Source organism: Erigeron canadensis, chromosome 6 (assembly GCF_010389155.1).
Source record: "Erigeron canadensis isolate Cc75 chromosome 6, C_canadensis_v1, whole genome shotgun sequence".
NCBI lineage: Eukaryota > Viridiplantae > Streptophyta > Magnoliopsida > Asterales > Asteraceae > Erigeron > Erigeron canadensis.
The window spans coordinates 24,576,932-24,594,742 of record NC_057766.1 but is presented as its reverse complement, the minus strand read 5'-3'; the positions used below and the strand labels follow the sequence as shown (position 1 = coordinate 24,594,742).

The 17,811-nt window shown below is 33.5% G+C and overlaps 1 protein-coding gene across 1 annotated transcript; it reads left to right on the top strand.

Moving 5' to 3' along the window:
* Nucleotides 1-3,910: 3,910 nt before the first annotated feature.
* On the top strand, nucleotides 3,911-11,936 carry LOC122602808 (protein ACTIVITY OF BC1 COMPLEX KINASE 8, chloroplastic). Its single transcript, XM_043775405.1, has 21 exons — nucleotides 3,911-4,473; nucleotides 5,206-5,341; nucleotides 5,546-5,712; nucleotides 6,071-6,191; nucleotides 6,317-6,417; nucleotides 6,557-6,655; nucleotides 6,831-6,941; nucleotides 7,030-7,109; nucleotides 7,590-7,659; nucleotides 7,899-7,972; nucleotides 8,073-8,142; nucleotides 8,239-8,327; nucleotides 8,569-8,693; nucleotides 8,861-8,941; nucleotides 9,077-9,137; nucleotides 9,672-9,726; nucleotides 9,814-9,912; nucleotides 10,023-10,112; nucleotides 10,565-10,624; nucleotides 10,840-10,963; nucleotides 11,453-11,936. The coding sequence occupies exons 1-20, from the start codon at nucleotides 4,048-4,050 to the stop codon at nucleotides 10,954-10,956; spliced, it is 2,232 nt and encodes a 743-aa protein (XP_043631340.1). The 5' UTR covers nucleotides 3,911-4,047; the 3' UTR covers nucleotides 10,957-10,963; nucleotides 11,453-11,936.
* Nucleotides 11,937-17,811: the final 5,875 nt, after the last annotated feature.

The window sequence follows — 17,811 nt, the reverse complement described above, 5'->3', positions numbered from 1 at the left end:
ACTAATGCCGTTAATATTAGAAAACAATGTGAATGGTTGAATTGCAAAACTTGGGGTGTTTGGTTAATGGATTCCTAAGACATTCTATGAAATTGGAATCTAAATTTCATGTTTTACCTTGTTTGGTAGGAAAAAATATAGAATTGGAATTGAAAACTTTCCATCAAATTCCTTAAAATAAAGAATTTACAAATCCTTCACTATACCCGTGAAAAGTTTTCAATTCCAATGGAATTGGTTCATTTTGACACAAAAAAAAAAAAAAAAAAAAAAAAAAAAAAAAAAAAAAAACAACGAAATAAGCCCCCAAAGCATATAAACCTTTCTTCCTTTGCAATTCAGCTTATCCATCGTTCTTTGCTCAACCACCACCCTGCCACCAACCACCACTACAACCCTCTGCCGCCTTGGCGCCACCGCTAGTGATTAGAAACTCCATGGAAGCCACCGCTACTTTGCAGACACCCCACCACCTACTTCTCTAATGTGCCGCTACCCCGCCACCAGCCTCCCTACTACCATGGCAGCCGTCGTCTAGCACCATGGCAGCCACCACCGATGATTAGAAAATTTAGAATCACTACCCATCTTGTTATTGTGCTCTCTTATCATTTTATTTTTATTAATAGGGTTTTAAATGATTTTGAAAAGGAAAAATAAAAAAGAAATAACAAAGTAAAAATGGGATCTAGAAGATACACAACAAAGATGGTGCTGTTAAAGGGGAAAAAAAAAGATAGTAAAAAGAAATGGTTGGATACTATTATTATGTGTGTGACGTGAATAATGAATCATCTATCTACTACTACTATTATTTTATTTTTTTTCCATTAAAAATTAATAGAATTTACAAAAAAATTAGTGGGAACCCGAGATATTATTTAGGCTTCTACTCCTCTAGCTATAGCAAAAGAAATTCTATTAAATATATAAGCAGCAACACGTGCTCCAATGTCTTAAGCCACAGAGAATTTCCGGATTCGCTTAAGCAAGGTTTCCTTCTCAAGTTCCACTAAAGAAGAAAAAGAGAATGGAGTAAAGGTTAATTTTGTAAAAATTATTATTATTATTTATTATTATTATTATTATTATTATTATTATTATTATTATTATTTATAAAAATGTAGTAAGGGTTAATTTTGTCATTTTACGTGGTTTATATATGAAATCCTTTAACTGAACTTCATTGAATTTTGTCAATCAAACAAAAGACATATTTTAAAACTTTCAAATTCTAATTCCTTTAACAAATTACAATTCATTCAAAAAAATTATGTGAACTAAACTGCACCAAAGTTTAATATTTCAATCGAAAGTACAAAACTTTAGTATAAAAATGTTCAACTTTCCTAAGTTAGTCTAAAACTTGGCGAGCAGGTGAGACCGTTTTTGTCTCAATATCGGTGTCAGTCTTGAAAATCATCAAAATGTGTTACCAGTCACATATATTAATTTATGTACGGAATCGGAAAATTCCATAAAATACAGGATTTCTCGGTACCGGTCCCAATTCCAAAAATCACCAAAAATAATACCTAGCTTGATCCCGAATAGGATCCGATATCATTCTTCGATATGCGGATCAGAAAAGAATCAGGATTTGAATTTTTTATTTTTTATATCCTTAGGGGGGACGAAGTCATATGGGGAAGGGACCGGTACCGGGTCGGTACCGGATGGAACACCGCTGCGACCCTCCGGTACCGATGGGGAGGGGAGCGTAGTGGGGAGCGTGGTGCCGGATCTCCTGCCTTTGAATTCGACCATTACACAAAAAAAAAACACATGGGGCCCACATCAAATGCCTCTCTCTCTCTCTCTCTCTCTCTTTTCCTTCTTCTTTCTTTCTTCTTTCTTTCTTGCTGCACTTCGTTTTTTTTCTTTCAACACACAAATCACACACACAAATAACACACACATATATCTATATATTCGGAATCATGAACCCTTTCTTCAACAATCCTTTATTTCTTGACAATCACGGCCCAACACCCCCAAATTTCCAATCGGACTCGAGTTCATCCGACGAGACGGAACGGTTTATTAATCTATTCACAATGGCGCGATACATTATGCGATTCAACGATGTCGTGATACTGCCTCCTCTTCAAGAACGTATACAAGACGCGACGATCGTGGTGAGTCTCACAACCGCCTTTTTCGAGATTATTTTGCCGAGGAACCGAAATTTAATGAGACTTTTTTTAGACAACGGTTTCGTATGAGTAGACGGTTGTTTGTGAAGATAGATTCAGATTTGGAAAACAATTTTAGTTTTTTTCAAATGAAGATCGACGCTCGTGGTAAATGGGGGTTTTCGGCTTTACAGAGATGCACATCTGCAGTTCGCCAGTTAGGATACGGTAGTAATCCCGACAATTTAGATGATTACCTAAATATGTCGGAAAGATCGTCACGTGACACCCTTAATGCTTTTGTGATGGAGTCATTAAGTTATATTTGCATGAATATTTGCGTAGGGCAACGCGTACTGATACGCAACGTATTCTTGATCATCATGCGTCTTATCATGGTTTCCCCGGCATGTTAGATATATCTTTACTTAATATATATATATATATATATATATATATATATTTACTTAATGTATATATATTACATAGTTTAGTTAATAATGTATATATGTATATATATATATATATATATTAATTACGTAGCTTAGTTAATATTTTCGGTTTAATAAATGTGTTTATAGGGAGCCTTGATGTACACACTGGGCTTGGGATAATTGTCCAGTAGCTTGGTGTCGCCAGTACACGCAAGGTGATCATCACGGGCCGACGATATCGCTTGAAGCAGTTGCATCACAGGATTGTTGGATTTGGCACGCATACTTTGGTGTTGTCGGTTCAAACAACAACATTAATGTGTTGAACCAATCTCCTTTGTTCAATCCTTTTGAAGACGGCACAACACCGTTGGTTCCTTTCACTGTAAATGAAACCGAATATCAGTACCCGTATCATCTCGTGGATGGGATCTACCCAAGATATGCGATGTTTGTGAAAACGAATTCCCATCCAACCGGTGAGAAAAGGATTCGATATGCTAAGCTACAGGAGGCTGCAAGGAAGAATGTGGAGCGAGCTTTTGGTATTATAAAAAAAAATGGAAAATACTTAGAGAACTGGCACGAAAAATGGAAGAAACCCCCATCCGTAAGATTATGTATGCGTGTTGTATTCTTCACAACATGATTTTAAAAGACGAGGACCACGCTATAAGTCCTGATTACATTCCAGATCCCCCGGTTGCACCACAGCCATCGGATGAACGACTGTTTGAGATATAGAACCCAAACGTTCACGAGGATCTTAAGATGGATCTCATTGACCATATTCATCGCACATTCATCCCGGGCATCGATCGCTAGTTTATTTATGTATTGTGTTGTCGTTTAGTTTAATATTGTAGTTTGATGTTTTATTTTGTTGTTTGTTTTATATTTAATATTTGTATTAGTTTGAATTTATTAAATAAAATATTTTAGTCTTAAAAATAAATATAAATGAAATTAAATAGAAAAGGGTGAGGAGGGGTGGCGAGGTGCTCCTAGCAATTGGGAAGGGGAGGAGGAGAAGAAAAATCGGGGAGGGGAGGGAGGAGTGGGCAAGCCTCCCCCACCCTTACAGTGTTACTGGCGAGTGAGAGCCAAATTCTACCATGGATTTTGAGGCCTATAGTAGTGATGGTAGATTTGATTGTTCATGTGTTCATAAGAAAGAAAAAAAATCAAGAAAAGCCTGAGGTTGACATTTGTTTGACTTGTCAATGACATCCATCCAAATGATATAACCAACAAAAGTACAAAGTGTAATATCACTAGACCAATCACACCTTCAACTCTTGTTGCAACACTCATCATCCTTTTGCTTACGTGTCACATTCTTTCACCACTACTCCTTTCCATGGCTCCCTTCACTCTGATCATCATTCATTCATTCTTAAACAATTATTAATTCTTATAATTTACCCAACAGACCCATTACCCAAATTCCCTCCCTCCCCTCTCTCTGTCTGAACAAAATGTCTGCACCATCTTGTTTCTCACTTGAACCAATCTTTCTCCGCCCAAACACACCCACTAACAAGCTCAGGTTTTCGATACCCAGACGAAATGTTATCCGAAAATCGGGTAATTACCCGGTGGGTATTCGAGTTCGGGTTCAGGCTAGTAGGAAGGAGGAAGTGATTGTAATTGAGAAAGAAGATGGAAAGATAGATATTGGTGGAAATGGGAATGGTAGTTTTGGTAAATATGTTAATGGAAATGGGACTGTTGGTAGTGGTGAAAATGGGAGTTTGATGAAATATGTTAATGGGAATGGAAATGGTGGGGTGAAGAGTGTCGGTGAAGTTGTCGAAAAGAAAACGAATAAGAAGAAGAAGACTATCGAGGAGATTGGTCAAGAAGATGCTTGGTTTAAGCAAAAATCAAAGGGGAAAGTTGAGGTATTTGTTTGGAATGGTTTTTGTATTATGTCTTTTGATGCAATGTTAATGTTTGAATTTGATTATGTTTCGTTTGTTCGGTCTGTTGGTTGTTTGATTTATGTGAATTAGAGGAAATTTCAGGTTAGTAGTATAGTAGATTATGGGTGTTTACTTTTAGTACTCACTCTGTCCCATAGTAACTGTTCACCTGACAAAAATAATACTATTGAAAATTTATGATTTTTCTACTGCATAGAGAAAACACTATGTTTGGCACAAAAGCTTAGAGCGAGGATTGTGGTTAGGGCTTGGAGCTGGAGATTGGAGATGGAACTATGGGTTATTTCAACCCTAGTTACACAAACTTTTTTTAAATACCTTTCCGGGATTTTAGGAGCTTTTTGGGGCTGGGGTTTTTGATCTCATATACATAACCAAACAGGACTACCATTTTAATGGGGACTTATTTTTAAAAGCTCGGGGCTTTTAAGCTCCTAAAAGCCCCTTGCCAAACAGAATACAAAGATAGATACATTGCTTGCAAGTGTGATAATTGTTAGTAATTTGCTATAATTTGGAATGTTGTTAAGGTATGACAACTTATAAAAGTTACTCATATGGTGATTACTGATGGAGCTTTCAAAGTTGAATAGCATTTGGTTGTGTTTTGATCATGAAAAACTCGAGTACAAATTAGCTTTTACTTATTTAGCGTCTACATTTGTATCTGATATATACATCATTTTGTAGGTATCTGTTGCTCCTGGTGGACGGTGGAACAGATTCAAAACTTATTCAACCATTCAAAGGACTTGTGAGATATGGGGTTTTGTTCTAACGTTTCTTTTTAAAGCCTGGTTCAACAATCAGAAATTTGCATACAGAGGTTAGCCACTAACTCAGTTCTATGATGGTGTAAATGTCCATATTTTATGACACACGATGATTTGTTTTTCTTCATTCAGAAATTTAACTGTTGACGTATTCTGAAGATGATAACATAATGACAACTATGCTAAAGTCATTATAATTTATTGTTACTACTGTTGATGTTGTTAGCTTTTGGCTTAAACTCTTTAATTGTCTTCAGGGGGTATGACGGAGCAAAAGAAGGTTGAAAGGCGGAAAACACTAGCCAGATGGTTGAAAGAAAGTATTTTAAGATTAGGCCCTACATTCATTAAAATCGGTCAGCAGTTTTCTACAAGAGTGGATATTCTTGCACAAGAATATGTTGATCAGTTATCAGAACTTCAGGTATAGCTCATATAATGTTAAGTTCTCAGTTGTTGATAAAATGGGTTATGAAATTTGAATAATGGCGGAACAAGTTGATGCAATTGATATGATTATGAGAGTAAATTGATGTGATTGACTGATCTTTTAACTTGAATGCTTTACTGATAATGATTTGAAAGTATAGGGATGTATTTTCCATTTTTGCCTCTATCAAAAGAAAAAATCTCGATGAGTTAGTTTTATTTCACAAAGAGTACTTACCACCTACTCCTGGCCACCATCCAATAAGAATTTAATTTGAACTTTCATTAGTATGGTTGCATCAAGGAAATGTAACATCATTTTTCAAGGAGCTAACTCTGAGAATTGCATACAGGATCAAGTTCCTCCTTTCCCATCGGAAACTGCCGTTTCAATTATTGAAGAAGAGCTTGGAGCCCCTGTTAATGAAGTCTTTGATTACTTCGATTTTGAACCAATAGCCGCAGCCAGTCTTGGTAAGCTAAGGTTTATATAAATGTCAATAAAAAAAACTTATGTTGCTTTGCCATTCAGTTGTCTTGTGGAAATTGTGACAACAAACAGAAACCATATTCAGGGTATTGACATACATATACTGCAGGTCAAGTACATCGAGCAAGATTGAAGGGTCAAGACATTGTTGTTAAAGTACAAAGACCGGGTCTCAAGGATCTTTTTGATATTGATCTTAAAAATCTGAGGGTTAGTTGTACAATCACCAGTTTTTTCTCTTTCGCACTTCTCAATATTAACTTAGTTGATTCTTAAGTATTTTCCCTTATCGATTTAAGTAATGCTAATAACATTTTGTGGCGACATTTTTCATTTATTTTTTTATCAGGTAATAGCAGAAAATCTTCAGAAACTTGACCCCAAGTCAGACGGTGCAAAAAGAGATTGGGTTGCTATCTATGATGAGTGTGCTAATGTCTTGTATCAGGTAACTAAATTTTACCCCAGACATCTTTTGTGTTACGTATCGTGGTTTTTCGTGATTTTCTGAATGTTCCTATAATTCAGTTGGCATAAGAGGTTTGCTAGGTTAGTACTTTTTCCCAAATAATCTTGATTTAAATGGCAGTTTTCGCTAAGAAATACCATTTTTTTCATCTCAGGAAATTGATTATACAAAAGAAGCTGCAAATGCTGAATTGTTTGCAAGTAACTTCAAAAATCTAGATTATGTAAAGGTCCCAAGTATCTATTGGGAATACACCACCCCACAGGTTAATATTTCAGTATTTTCAGAATAATCCTAGATTTTATTACCACTCTTTTTGTCCCCTTTAGCTAATTAGGTTGGTCCAACTGCAGGTTCTCACCATGGAGTATGTCCCAGGAATCAAGATCAACAGGATACAAGCTTTAGATCAATTAGGTGTTGATCGCCAAAAGTAAGTCTAGTACTCTCCTATAACTCTACATAAAATTATCTGATTCCATATATATATATATATTATATATATATATATGATTTTTTTCATGTTTTATTTTGGGTTTTCGTATCTTCCTTTTTGTTTTTCTTTTTTTCCCAATAAGCTTGTTGATCTTAGGTTTTTATCACTTTACCTCTTACATTTCCTAGTATATTGCTGTTTGAATTTACACATGTAAATGCTTATAGAACATTTGTTGATGCATCTTCTGTTGATATTATGTGACTTTTAAAGTACTTTAGTCATATTAAAGATTTGTTATTTTAGTTAAACAGCAAATATGTAACCATTAAAATGAGAAACAACGAAAAGAGAGAGAAATTGGAAACAAAAGTTATATGTAGGTGCTGGTTCCTAGCCCAATATCCTGTACTTTTGGTTAAGCATGTAACCAACTTCATCCCATTAAGCATGTTTGCTGATATGTATGTTCCACAGACTGGGAAGATATGCTGTTGAATCATATCTAGAGCAGATTCTGTCCCATGGTTTCTTCCATGCCGACCCCGTAAGTTTCCTGTCTATTCTTCTGGATTTTATAATGCAAATGGTATATGCATGCATCTATACATCATGATCATTATATGAGCACAACAATTCGTGTCTAATGGACTTCACATAGCTCTACTTTTTAACCTCAATTAGATACTTAAAACACAGTTTATATATAGTTCACATAATATAATTTCCCCATAGATACAGTTCACATGGTAGTATGATTAAAACTTTCATATCTTTATTATTCAGCATCCTGGTAATATAGCTGTTGATGACGTCAATGGTGGAAGATTGATATTTTATGATTTCGGAATGATGGGGAGGTAATGACTAATCGTTCTATTCCCTCAGCCAAAAATTTACACTTTGTTGAAAACATCATACAACATTTTTCATGAAATACTAAGCCTTGAGTTCTTGCAGCATAAGCCCAAACATCAGAGAAGGTTTATTGGAAGTCTTTTATGGAGTTTATGAGAAGGACCCCAATAAGGTAACTGGTTTCCATCAATAAATTCTCTTGGCTATGGTGATCTCTTTTGCAGGCTTAAAAAATATGTTCGCAATCATGAATCATCTTATGATGCAGGTTCTTGAAGCAATGGTTCAAATGGGCGTGCTTGTTCCTACCGGAGATATGACAGCTGTCAGACGAACTGCACTGTTCTTCCTTAATAGGTTATACTCAAACCCTTTTGGTTTCCCCTTTGTTTCATATAAAAGTTGGTCATTTTGTCAATGTATGAACAACATGTACTAGATGATCATTCATTTTTGTTATAACATACAAGAAAAGGAGCACAAAATTAACCGAAAGAAAGAAATTACTTATTTGCCACATGCGTATTATATTTTTGTGATGCATGTATTAGTAAAAAACATTGACAACATTTGGCGATTCAACCTGTCACGTTTACAGCTTCGAAGAACGTCTTGTGGCACAAAGAAAAGAAAGAGAGTTGGCAACACAAGAACTTGGATTTAAGAAACCACTGAGCAAAGAGGAAAAGATAGAGAAGAAAAAGCAGCGTCTAGCTGCAATTGGTATTATGACTTCTGTCATTGCTTCCTGTATTGTATTTTTAATGTTAGTTTATGTGCTTTTGCAAACGTCCCAGTTATTAGACAGCACAGGTTTAGCAAGTTTTTGTTGTATTATTCAGTTAGTGTAAATTTATTGATTGCATTTTGTTGCTCGTTTGACTGTTTAGGGGAGGATTTATTGGCAATTGCAGCAGATCAACCTTTCCGATTTCCTGCTACTTTCACCTTTGTTGTTAGAGCTTTTTCAGGTATCCGATTTTAAATTTTCTGACCAGTGTTATCTTCTGATACAAGTGGATAATGAATTCTGCAATTATATACCAAAATGTTAATAAAAGTTATTAGTCAGAAACATATCTCATTATGATTCCTTGTATCTGCAGTGTTAGATGGCATTGGGAAAGGTCTTGACCCTCGTTTTGATATTACTGAAATCGCTAAACCGTGAGTATTAGTTAAGCTGTGAATGTGTTCATCTAAGTATCAATTTTGGGGTTGCAATCTTGATCCTTTTATTTTATGTATGATTCAATTTTGGTTGCTTATTACTAACAAGTCAAATGGGTAAAGTAATAAATATGGTTAAAAGGAAACGGGTCATATTCCTTTGGTGGTGGTCATATGCTTCATTGCATATGGCTACTAATTATTTATATAAAATAATACTTTAAAATAAATATAAAAAAAAAAAACGGAAACAGGCCATACAGGGCAAAAGTCACCCGAAGTATATATTTAATGCATAGAGCCTCGTAATTTTTTTAACAAGAAACTTAGATTATGATCTAAACAAAATAATTTTATAATCGTATTTGACACTATTTTATACAGTATTTGGACAAAAAGGGTTTCAGGTGGACCCACCCTGATCCTTTTGTGGCCAACCCACCTATTTTGCCACCTCTTACACTTCCATGTTATGCTAAATGTGGTTCCTGGTTTGTTTATTCAATACTACTGTGATTTCTCTTATTCTAGCTATGCTCTGGAACTGCTTAAGTTTCGTGAAGCTGGTGTTGAAGTTGTCATTAAGGTTTGATCGTGAATTCATTTGTTTTTATATATGGCCTATTGTATATTCAAGAACTAATATCATTTGCCAATCTTCTTTGCACTTCAGGACTTAAGAAATAGATTGGACAGACAATCACAAGCATTCTACAACTTATTTAGACAAGCTGATAGGATTGAAAAACTTGTTGGAGTTATCGAACGATTGGTACATGTTGTTCTTACGTAAATATAAACAAGTTGACATTGTTGAGAAACTTGTTAAATTTCTTTTTCTTAATATACTTGAATCACAATTTGGTGTCTCAATGGTTATAGGAGCAAGGTGATTTGAAGTTACGAGTTCGGGCATTAGAGTCTGAGAGGTCTTTTCAACGTGTTGCTGCAGTTCAGAAAACAATTGGAAGTGTAAGTTTGTTTGTCTGTTGTAAACTAACGTGATCACATCATGTTGAAATGTAGAGGTGGCAAAGGGACCAATGAGTATTTCTCTAGATAATGGATCACAGTAGAAAGTTAGTTAAATGTGAAATGGGTCAAATACTCAAATGGGTTAAACGAGTCAAAAGTTGCCCAAAGTGTATACAAATGCTTATGATGTCCTGGTTCATATTGAAAGCATTTTTGTTATTTAATAATACAATATAAAAGTGTTGGTAGGTCAGATCAACCTGGGTTAGCCCGGACATAAATGTCAGTCATATTCAACTAACCCTGTTTTGACGTGTTTCCGAACCCACCCAGTTTGGCACTTCTCTTATTATGGTATAAGGTGCAATTTGGTGGGAGCTTTATTAGTGAATATATATCCTAATTTTGAATTACTTCTTTACTCTTTTCATCTGTGGTCTAATTGACAGGCTGTTGCTGCTGGAAGTCTAGTCAACCTGGCAACTATTTTACATCTTAATTCGATCAGAGTAAGCACTAAATTTATTTAGATAGTTATTCCAATGTATCTTGTTCAGTCGTTCCTAATACAACATGGACAAGTGTGCTGAATTATTTATTTCCCTCATTTGACAATAAAAGTGTTGGATCTCTATCTCTTGATGTGGGGTTTCACTATGTAACTTAAATCTAAACTACTATGGCTCTATATATGCCTTTTATAATGCTTCCTCTTGTCTTTCAGGGTCCTGCTATGATATCATATTTCTTTTGTGCATTTTTTGGCTTCCAAGTTCTCTTCGGCCTGCTTAAGGTGAAAAAACTTGATCAGCGAGAGAAATTGATTACTGGAACGGCTTAAACAAATTGTAAGTGAACAGCATCTTATCTTATCTTATGAACTATAAAGCGCTATATTGGTGTCTTATGAAAGGGGGGAGACATTAAAAATAGTCTAGAATATAAGGGAAATTCCAAAAATACGTAGTTAGAGATTAAGGCCTTAAGGAAAAATGACTAAGATTATGTCGCCTCTCACAGTAGTTGTAATAGAACTCCAGGCTGCATCAAAGACAAAAAATATAAATGTGAAGTCGCAATAGTTTTTCTTTAATGTTTGGAGGAACACATGAAAGTCATTTGTTTATTATTGGCTAAAAAATCAAAAAATTCCGAACATCCTGACATATGATGTTACTAATTGTCACAAAGTTCAAACAGTAAAAGCACATCTAATTTTTCCTCCCCGTTATTTTACATCCTGTAATCTAATTCTGATTTTTCAATATCTAATAATAACTTTGAAAACACATATTCAAACACCTCGTGAAACATGATCATATGTAATTTCTCTGCAGATTTAAAGAGTAAATAGTTTCGTGCTCTCCTTCTTGTTGCAAGTTCACGACCCTAACCTCCAAAAAGAAGCTACAAAGTTTTGTAGAAAATGATCTTTCCGATAAGCATTCCTGCTCCCATTTAGTGATCTTCTGTGAAAGACTGTAGGCTGGTTGATACCCACATGAATATTAAGGTATCATGAAATATTCTTCAATACTATTTTACACTAGTCAAGGCTACTTTTTGTTGGTCGTTGAAGCTATCGAGCCAAATTTCTTAAACTTGTACCAAGTCCATAGAGGGTTAATACTCGGGATGTGACTTCTCATATTCGACTGTCACAATTCCTACTGTAGATATGTATCTCCGTAAGAAAAGGACCTGGTTTTGACCATGGTCAGTTTTCTATGATCGGTAAGTGTAATGTAATCAGTGTAAAAGTCTAACAGCAACATTTAGATGTTGAAAAAGATGTATGATGAATTCCTTTTTACAGTATTATATTGAATCAGTCTCCTGAATAGGTTATGAGAACTGGACCCTGATGGAGTTATCATTATTGTTTCAGTTTCTTGTAACCTTTGTGTTTTAATTTAATAGTGTCCAAGTCCCTGACCAATGATCACCTTGTGTTGATCTGATGCATGTAAATGCCATCATGTGTAAAGTTTGCAAAATGGGTGGTGCGGCCAGTGGGCAATGGGTTCGGGTCAGAACAATAAAAGTCCAAAGGGACATGCCAGTTTGACCCACAAACTTTATTTCTCCCTCTCTCTAGAAGTTCTATAATTATATATCTATATATCTACCATCTCACTTTTATCTTTCTCACTTTTAACAGTGAGAATTATACTTTTCTTACTTAAAGTGTCTTTATCAAGAAAATTATTTGTTGGCAACTCATCTCTCACACATACTTCACGTCACACTATACCTCATACAAAAAAACCACAAAAATAGGGCTTTATTACGCCTGTGATCCATATGATGTCAAACACTCTTACAACACTTGCCTTAAATTGATCTAAGATTTGAGAGATGGAACCTCCATGTTTTCTCTTGAGTCCCAGCTATTTATGTATTGAACGTTTCTTACAATTACACATCACTTAAAATAACCAAAACAGAAAAACTCAGACTCACTCGACCCAATTTTCACGTTCCATCTTAATACGAAGTTTCTAGTTAGCCCGCCTTAAGAAAAACATAACCTGGTTAGCGGACATTGATAAATTTGGGAATGCATCTTCAAGGTATATAGATTAAACTCATCTCCAAACTCATGCCAAACTTTGCGATTTCTTTATGTTTTTGGCAACTTAAAAGGCTAGTCATATGGTCTTGATCCACTACGTGGAAACAGGCAACATCTAATCTTTTTCTAAGAATTCGTCATATTATACTATGAGATAACATGCATAAAGTTATATATATTTTTCCTACCGTTTTAGATGCATAAAGTTTTTCTAGAATAACATCTTTTTGGTTTTGGATTTTTCACAATGGTAAAGAGAAGAAAACTACAAAGAAACAAACAAGTTCCCCTTTCTAATATCAGAGATGAAAGTTTATATATATAAATAAAAGTTTATAGAGAGTTACACATATGAAAATAAATGGTGGGTTCCACAATATTTTAATTCAATTGAGATTTATATATATATATATATATATACACACGAGAACGGGAAAATAAAGTTGTCGGGTATCTAAGCTTAGGTATGAAACACTCACATATTGTTTTTTTTAATCCATAAAAATCATGGGGCCATGCATTTATTCATTAAAAAAGAAATAATAAAATATTAGTATGTGAGAAGTTTCACACCTAAGTTTAGGTGTCGGACAACCTTATATTCCATTTTTCATATATATATATATATATATATATATATATATATATAAAATATCAAGTGGGGGTTTTGACAATGTGGACTTGTTGAAGTTCATAATATGGAGGTATAAGGTTTAGGACATTAGTTTCTAATAAGTACACTCATTTCTGTGATAACCCATATTCCACATATACAATATAATTTTAATTTAGCATTTGAGAATATAATCTATATATTAAGCACATTTGGAAGGTAGTTCATAGTTTATAATTCGATTTAAAAGAAATCTTTATTAGTTGTAAACATGCATGACCTATACCACTTGGTTAAAAGAAACTATATATCGAAAATGTATTCCATCAACATCATTGTTTATATAACCCTCAATATATTATCACGTATATTATTTTTCTATCAGTATTGTTGTTTATGGCACACACATTCTATTGTCATTCTTCTTTTCATATTGTCACAAGACCCAAATGAGGTGACATGTGTCGCCCCTCTAGACTTGATATTTGACTGTCATGTCCTGCCATTGAAAAAATTCAAAAAGGGCATCGCCGTAATAGAAAATTGAGCTTATGATATATATTGATGGCAATAAGAGTACCTTTATACAGTAATTTAAGCAGTCATACATTTGTATTTATGAAGTGGCAATAAGAGTACCTTTATAAATGTTTCACTACTTTGAATTTGTTGTTATTATTGGTATAACATATCCATTGAATACAAATGTATGACTGCGTGATTAAAGTTGTAGTATCAGAACTCCTATATGGACTTTCTTATCAATGATTGGAACTTATATAATCAAATATAATCAAATATGTGACATTTCATTATCATGTGATATAACATCAACTTTCTTAAATTGTTTTTTCCCCCTGTATATGTTGTCCAATGAGAATCCGTTCCATAGATGAACCAAGATTTATATATAAGGGGGCCAATTCCATAATAGAATGATAGTGATATGTATCGTATCCAAAGGTCATAGAATGACATAATTCCATTATAGAAATTTTTTATGAACTTGAGATATTTGTGATTTTGTACTAACAGGAGAAGGTTGAACACCTTTAGCCCTTGAACACCTTTAGCCCCTACTAACTTTGTCTTTCATTCATGTTAGTTAATCTTTGATTCTTACTAGAATGAGATGAAAATGATGCAATTAATATATAAAAAAAGGTAGTTAGATGGTAACACTCTAATCTCATATACAATTTGTTACTCACTAATCTTCCAATCAGGTTAATGTTCAGGTGAAATTCATCCACTTAATAATCTCTTGATTATCTCAAATTTGTCTTTGGCAAGACTCGAACTCAGGATCATCCTCTAGGAAATGGCGGCTGGTGGCCCCTGGCTGTTATCCAGTGGTTTGATGTAATATACTATATATTTTAGGACTACATGAAAAATGATGTTATAGCTAGTAGTAAAAAAAAAAGGAGAGGGGGGGGGGGGGGGGGGGGGGGGGTCATATAGTCTTAAAATATATACTCTTTTGTCCCATATTAAGTGTCATAATTTAATTTTTTTTTAGTCTTTTTCTTTTGGTGCAATATTTGCTTCTTTGTATACTGCGTGAGCTTAAGTGGTTATCGTGCTTCACAACAAAGTGAACTCAAGTGCCAAGCAGTTCTCGTGCCTCATAGCGAAGTGGATCACGGTCACAATTTTTTGTACATTACTTCCAATGATTAGGTTAATCTATCTTTTTATAAAAGTTTTGTGAAATAAATGGAAATAGGTATACTAATTGTTCATTGTCGCCATCTTTCTTAAAAAAATATGTTGACAAATTTCCTTTTTGTTGAGAGTGGACTAATCTCCAAAAAAGCGGAAATGCAAAATGAAATTAGAATTGAATGGAAGGCGCAATACAACTCATAATCTACCATTTGTATTTTCAAAAAAATAAAGGATCCATGTCGGAAATCGTTCTTGTGGTTTAAAACTTTTACAAGAATCAACCTTCTACTATTTTAATTACACTAATCGTTTTCGTGATGGGTATATCTTAACTACTTTATATAGTATTTAACCCTTTAATTTATTTTTATTTTTTAAATTGATCTACCCAAATTACCTTTCCATTTTTTTTATCTTACTCCTTTATAAAGGTTTTGGTTTTTATTTATGGTATGGCTTAAAAAATTAAGCATATTTTTCCCCAAAAAGTCCATTTAGCATATTTATAGTTCCCAAAATACCCCTTTACACTCTACAACACTCAATTATCATATTTACCCTTATAATAAATTGTCACTCTTATAACAAAATTCCCCAAAATTACGCGGGTATTATGCTCGTTTTAGGAAATTTAAGTAATTCAGCGATTTTTATACCTAAAATGCCTTTATTAATTCCCTTTTCTAGCTCTTTCTTTAATAATTCCTAATCCCCAAGACCCCACCCAGTAAAACACAAAAAAACACATCCATCGCGTGAATGTGATATTAATTTTTAAAAACTAATATGAATTGTAAATTCGTGTTACATATCGAGGTACGAGTTACTTAAAATCACATATAACAATGAGTTTTATTTACGTTGCAAATTATCGTTGTCACGATATTTAGCATATTGTGTATTGACTCCGTCGTATCGTGCGGACACTTATCTAGTATTTACTAATTTAAATATTTCCATCTAATATACCTGTAATACTTTTAATAGAATTATTTACAACATACATTCTTTAACCCTTAAAATCACTACACTACCTTCTTTTATATCAATGTTACTACCGTCGCCATCACCACCATCTGTCGTCGCCGCCGCCATCACAACCGCAGACTAGTATCATATAAGTTTGTCTTTTTGGCTTAATACAAAGACCTAATGAGGCTTTTTGGCTCAATAGCATGGTTTTTTAATACTATTAGCAATATTAACCAATGAGACATTTGGATTAATGTTTTCCCAATTCAAAGTTGAAACGTTGTTCTTTCAAGTCAGCTGGTAAAAATTTCATGACCATTAGAATAAAATATTTTGTAGGTGTCCAAATTAAGATATAGTGTATAGAATTTGACCATCTATGTAATTTTTCCTTAAATTTATTTTTAACTAATAAAAGAACGAACTTTGGGTAGAACGAAAAACCAACCATGTAGACGATTCGAATAATTAGAGTTAATGATAGATGATTCATGCAAAAATAGTAAAATATTAGATTTTAGACCCGTGTCCAACACTGGACACGGGGTTTACGATATTATCATTATTAAATTCTGTTTTGTTCCATGATCGTCCCATTTTCTATGATTCTCATTATGTTTAGAATAAGGATGTTATACATCGTCAACTGTTATTATGTTTGAGATATGTATCTTGAGTTTAAATTGTGTTTCTATTAAATTTTAAACTAAATACTAATATTTATAGTTTATAAAAATCTAATATAATATTTGTCAATAAGTCATTAAGTTTTGAAACAATTTTTTGTAGACAATATTTCATATGTTGAAATTTTTTTAGTTAATTCAATGATTGTAAATTTTTAAAAATTATCTCAAGTTGATGGTTAAAAATAAATATGAATTAAGTATTGAGGGCTAAAAAGTGTAAATTATTGATGGAAAATAAAAAAGTGTAAATTAATGAGACTTTTTTTACAAATTAATATAAATATAAATAGGGTTTAGTGCGCCGGAATGCAACAAACTATGCCCAAAAGGTTATAGTCTGCACGAACTAATGTTTTTCTTTATTGTATGCATAAACTTAATAAAAATGTTTATATCATGCAACTTTTTGTGACCAACCAATAAAAACCTTACACGTGGTGTGTTCAAATTTTTTTTTTTACATGTGGTAGCTCATACGGGCTGCCACGTATACACATTGCATGATTTGAACATTGTTACTAAGTTTATGTATACAATAGAAAAAAACTTTAGTTCGTGCACACTATAACCTTTTGGGTATAGTTTGTTACATTCTTGCGCACTAATCCCATATAAATATAATAATATATTTGGATAATGATTATCAGGATTTTTAATTTATAGTTAATCTAAATGATGACATAAGCGAAACTCAATTTGATGAAATTGAACGATTTAATTGGTTAATAAATTATTAGTTTAACTGTTTTATAGTATATATTACGATAAGATCAATATACGCTAAAATAAATGTATGCAAACTAAAATTTGACATGTATATCTCATAGCTATATGTAAGAAAATTGGTGAGGATTTTAAACCCTCAATATCTACACTCCTTTATAATAATTATCGACTCTTTATTTTAGAAAATGATTAAATGCAAAAGTATTAAATTACCCTTAATAAACACCCTCTATGGAAAAGGTTATTAGAGATTATCAAATTTACCCTTAATAAATTAATTTACATTTTAGAACCTTATCTTGCTAATCTACTCTCTAAGTCTTTATCTTTTAAAATATTTCCATTATCATCATTACATCAACTTACACGGTTACACCACTCGACACCAATTGTCGATGTTATCACAACCCGTCACCGACACTACTAAACCGCCATTATTGACGTCACAGC

Bases quoted from the DNA above. Each gene is read 5' to 3' on its own strand.
- LOC122602808 (XM_043775405.1), top strand. From the start codon at position 4,048: ATGTCTGCACCATCTTGTTTCTCACTTGAACCAATCTTTCTCCGCCCA. The intron at 8,694-8,860 runs GTATTATGACTT...TTGACTGTTTAG, and splicing joins GCAGCGTCTAGCTGCAATTG to GGGAGGATTTATTGGCAATT. The intron at 9,727-9,813 runs GTTTGATCGTGA...TTTGCACTTCAG, and splicing joins GTGTTGAAGTTGTCATTAAG to GACTTAAGAAATAGATTGGA.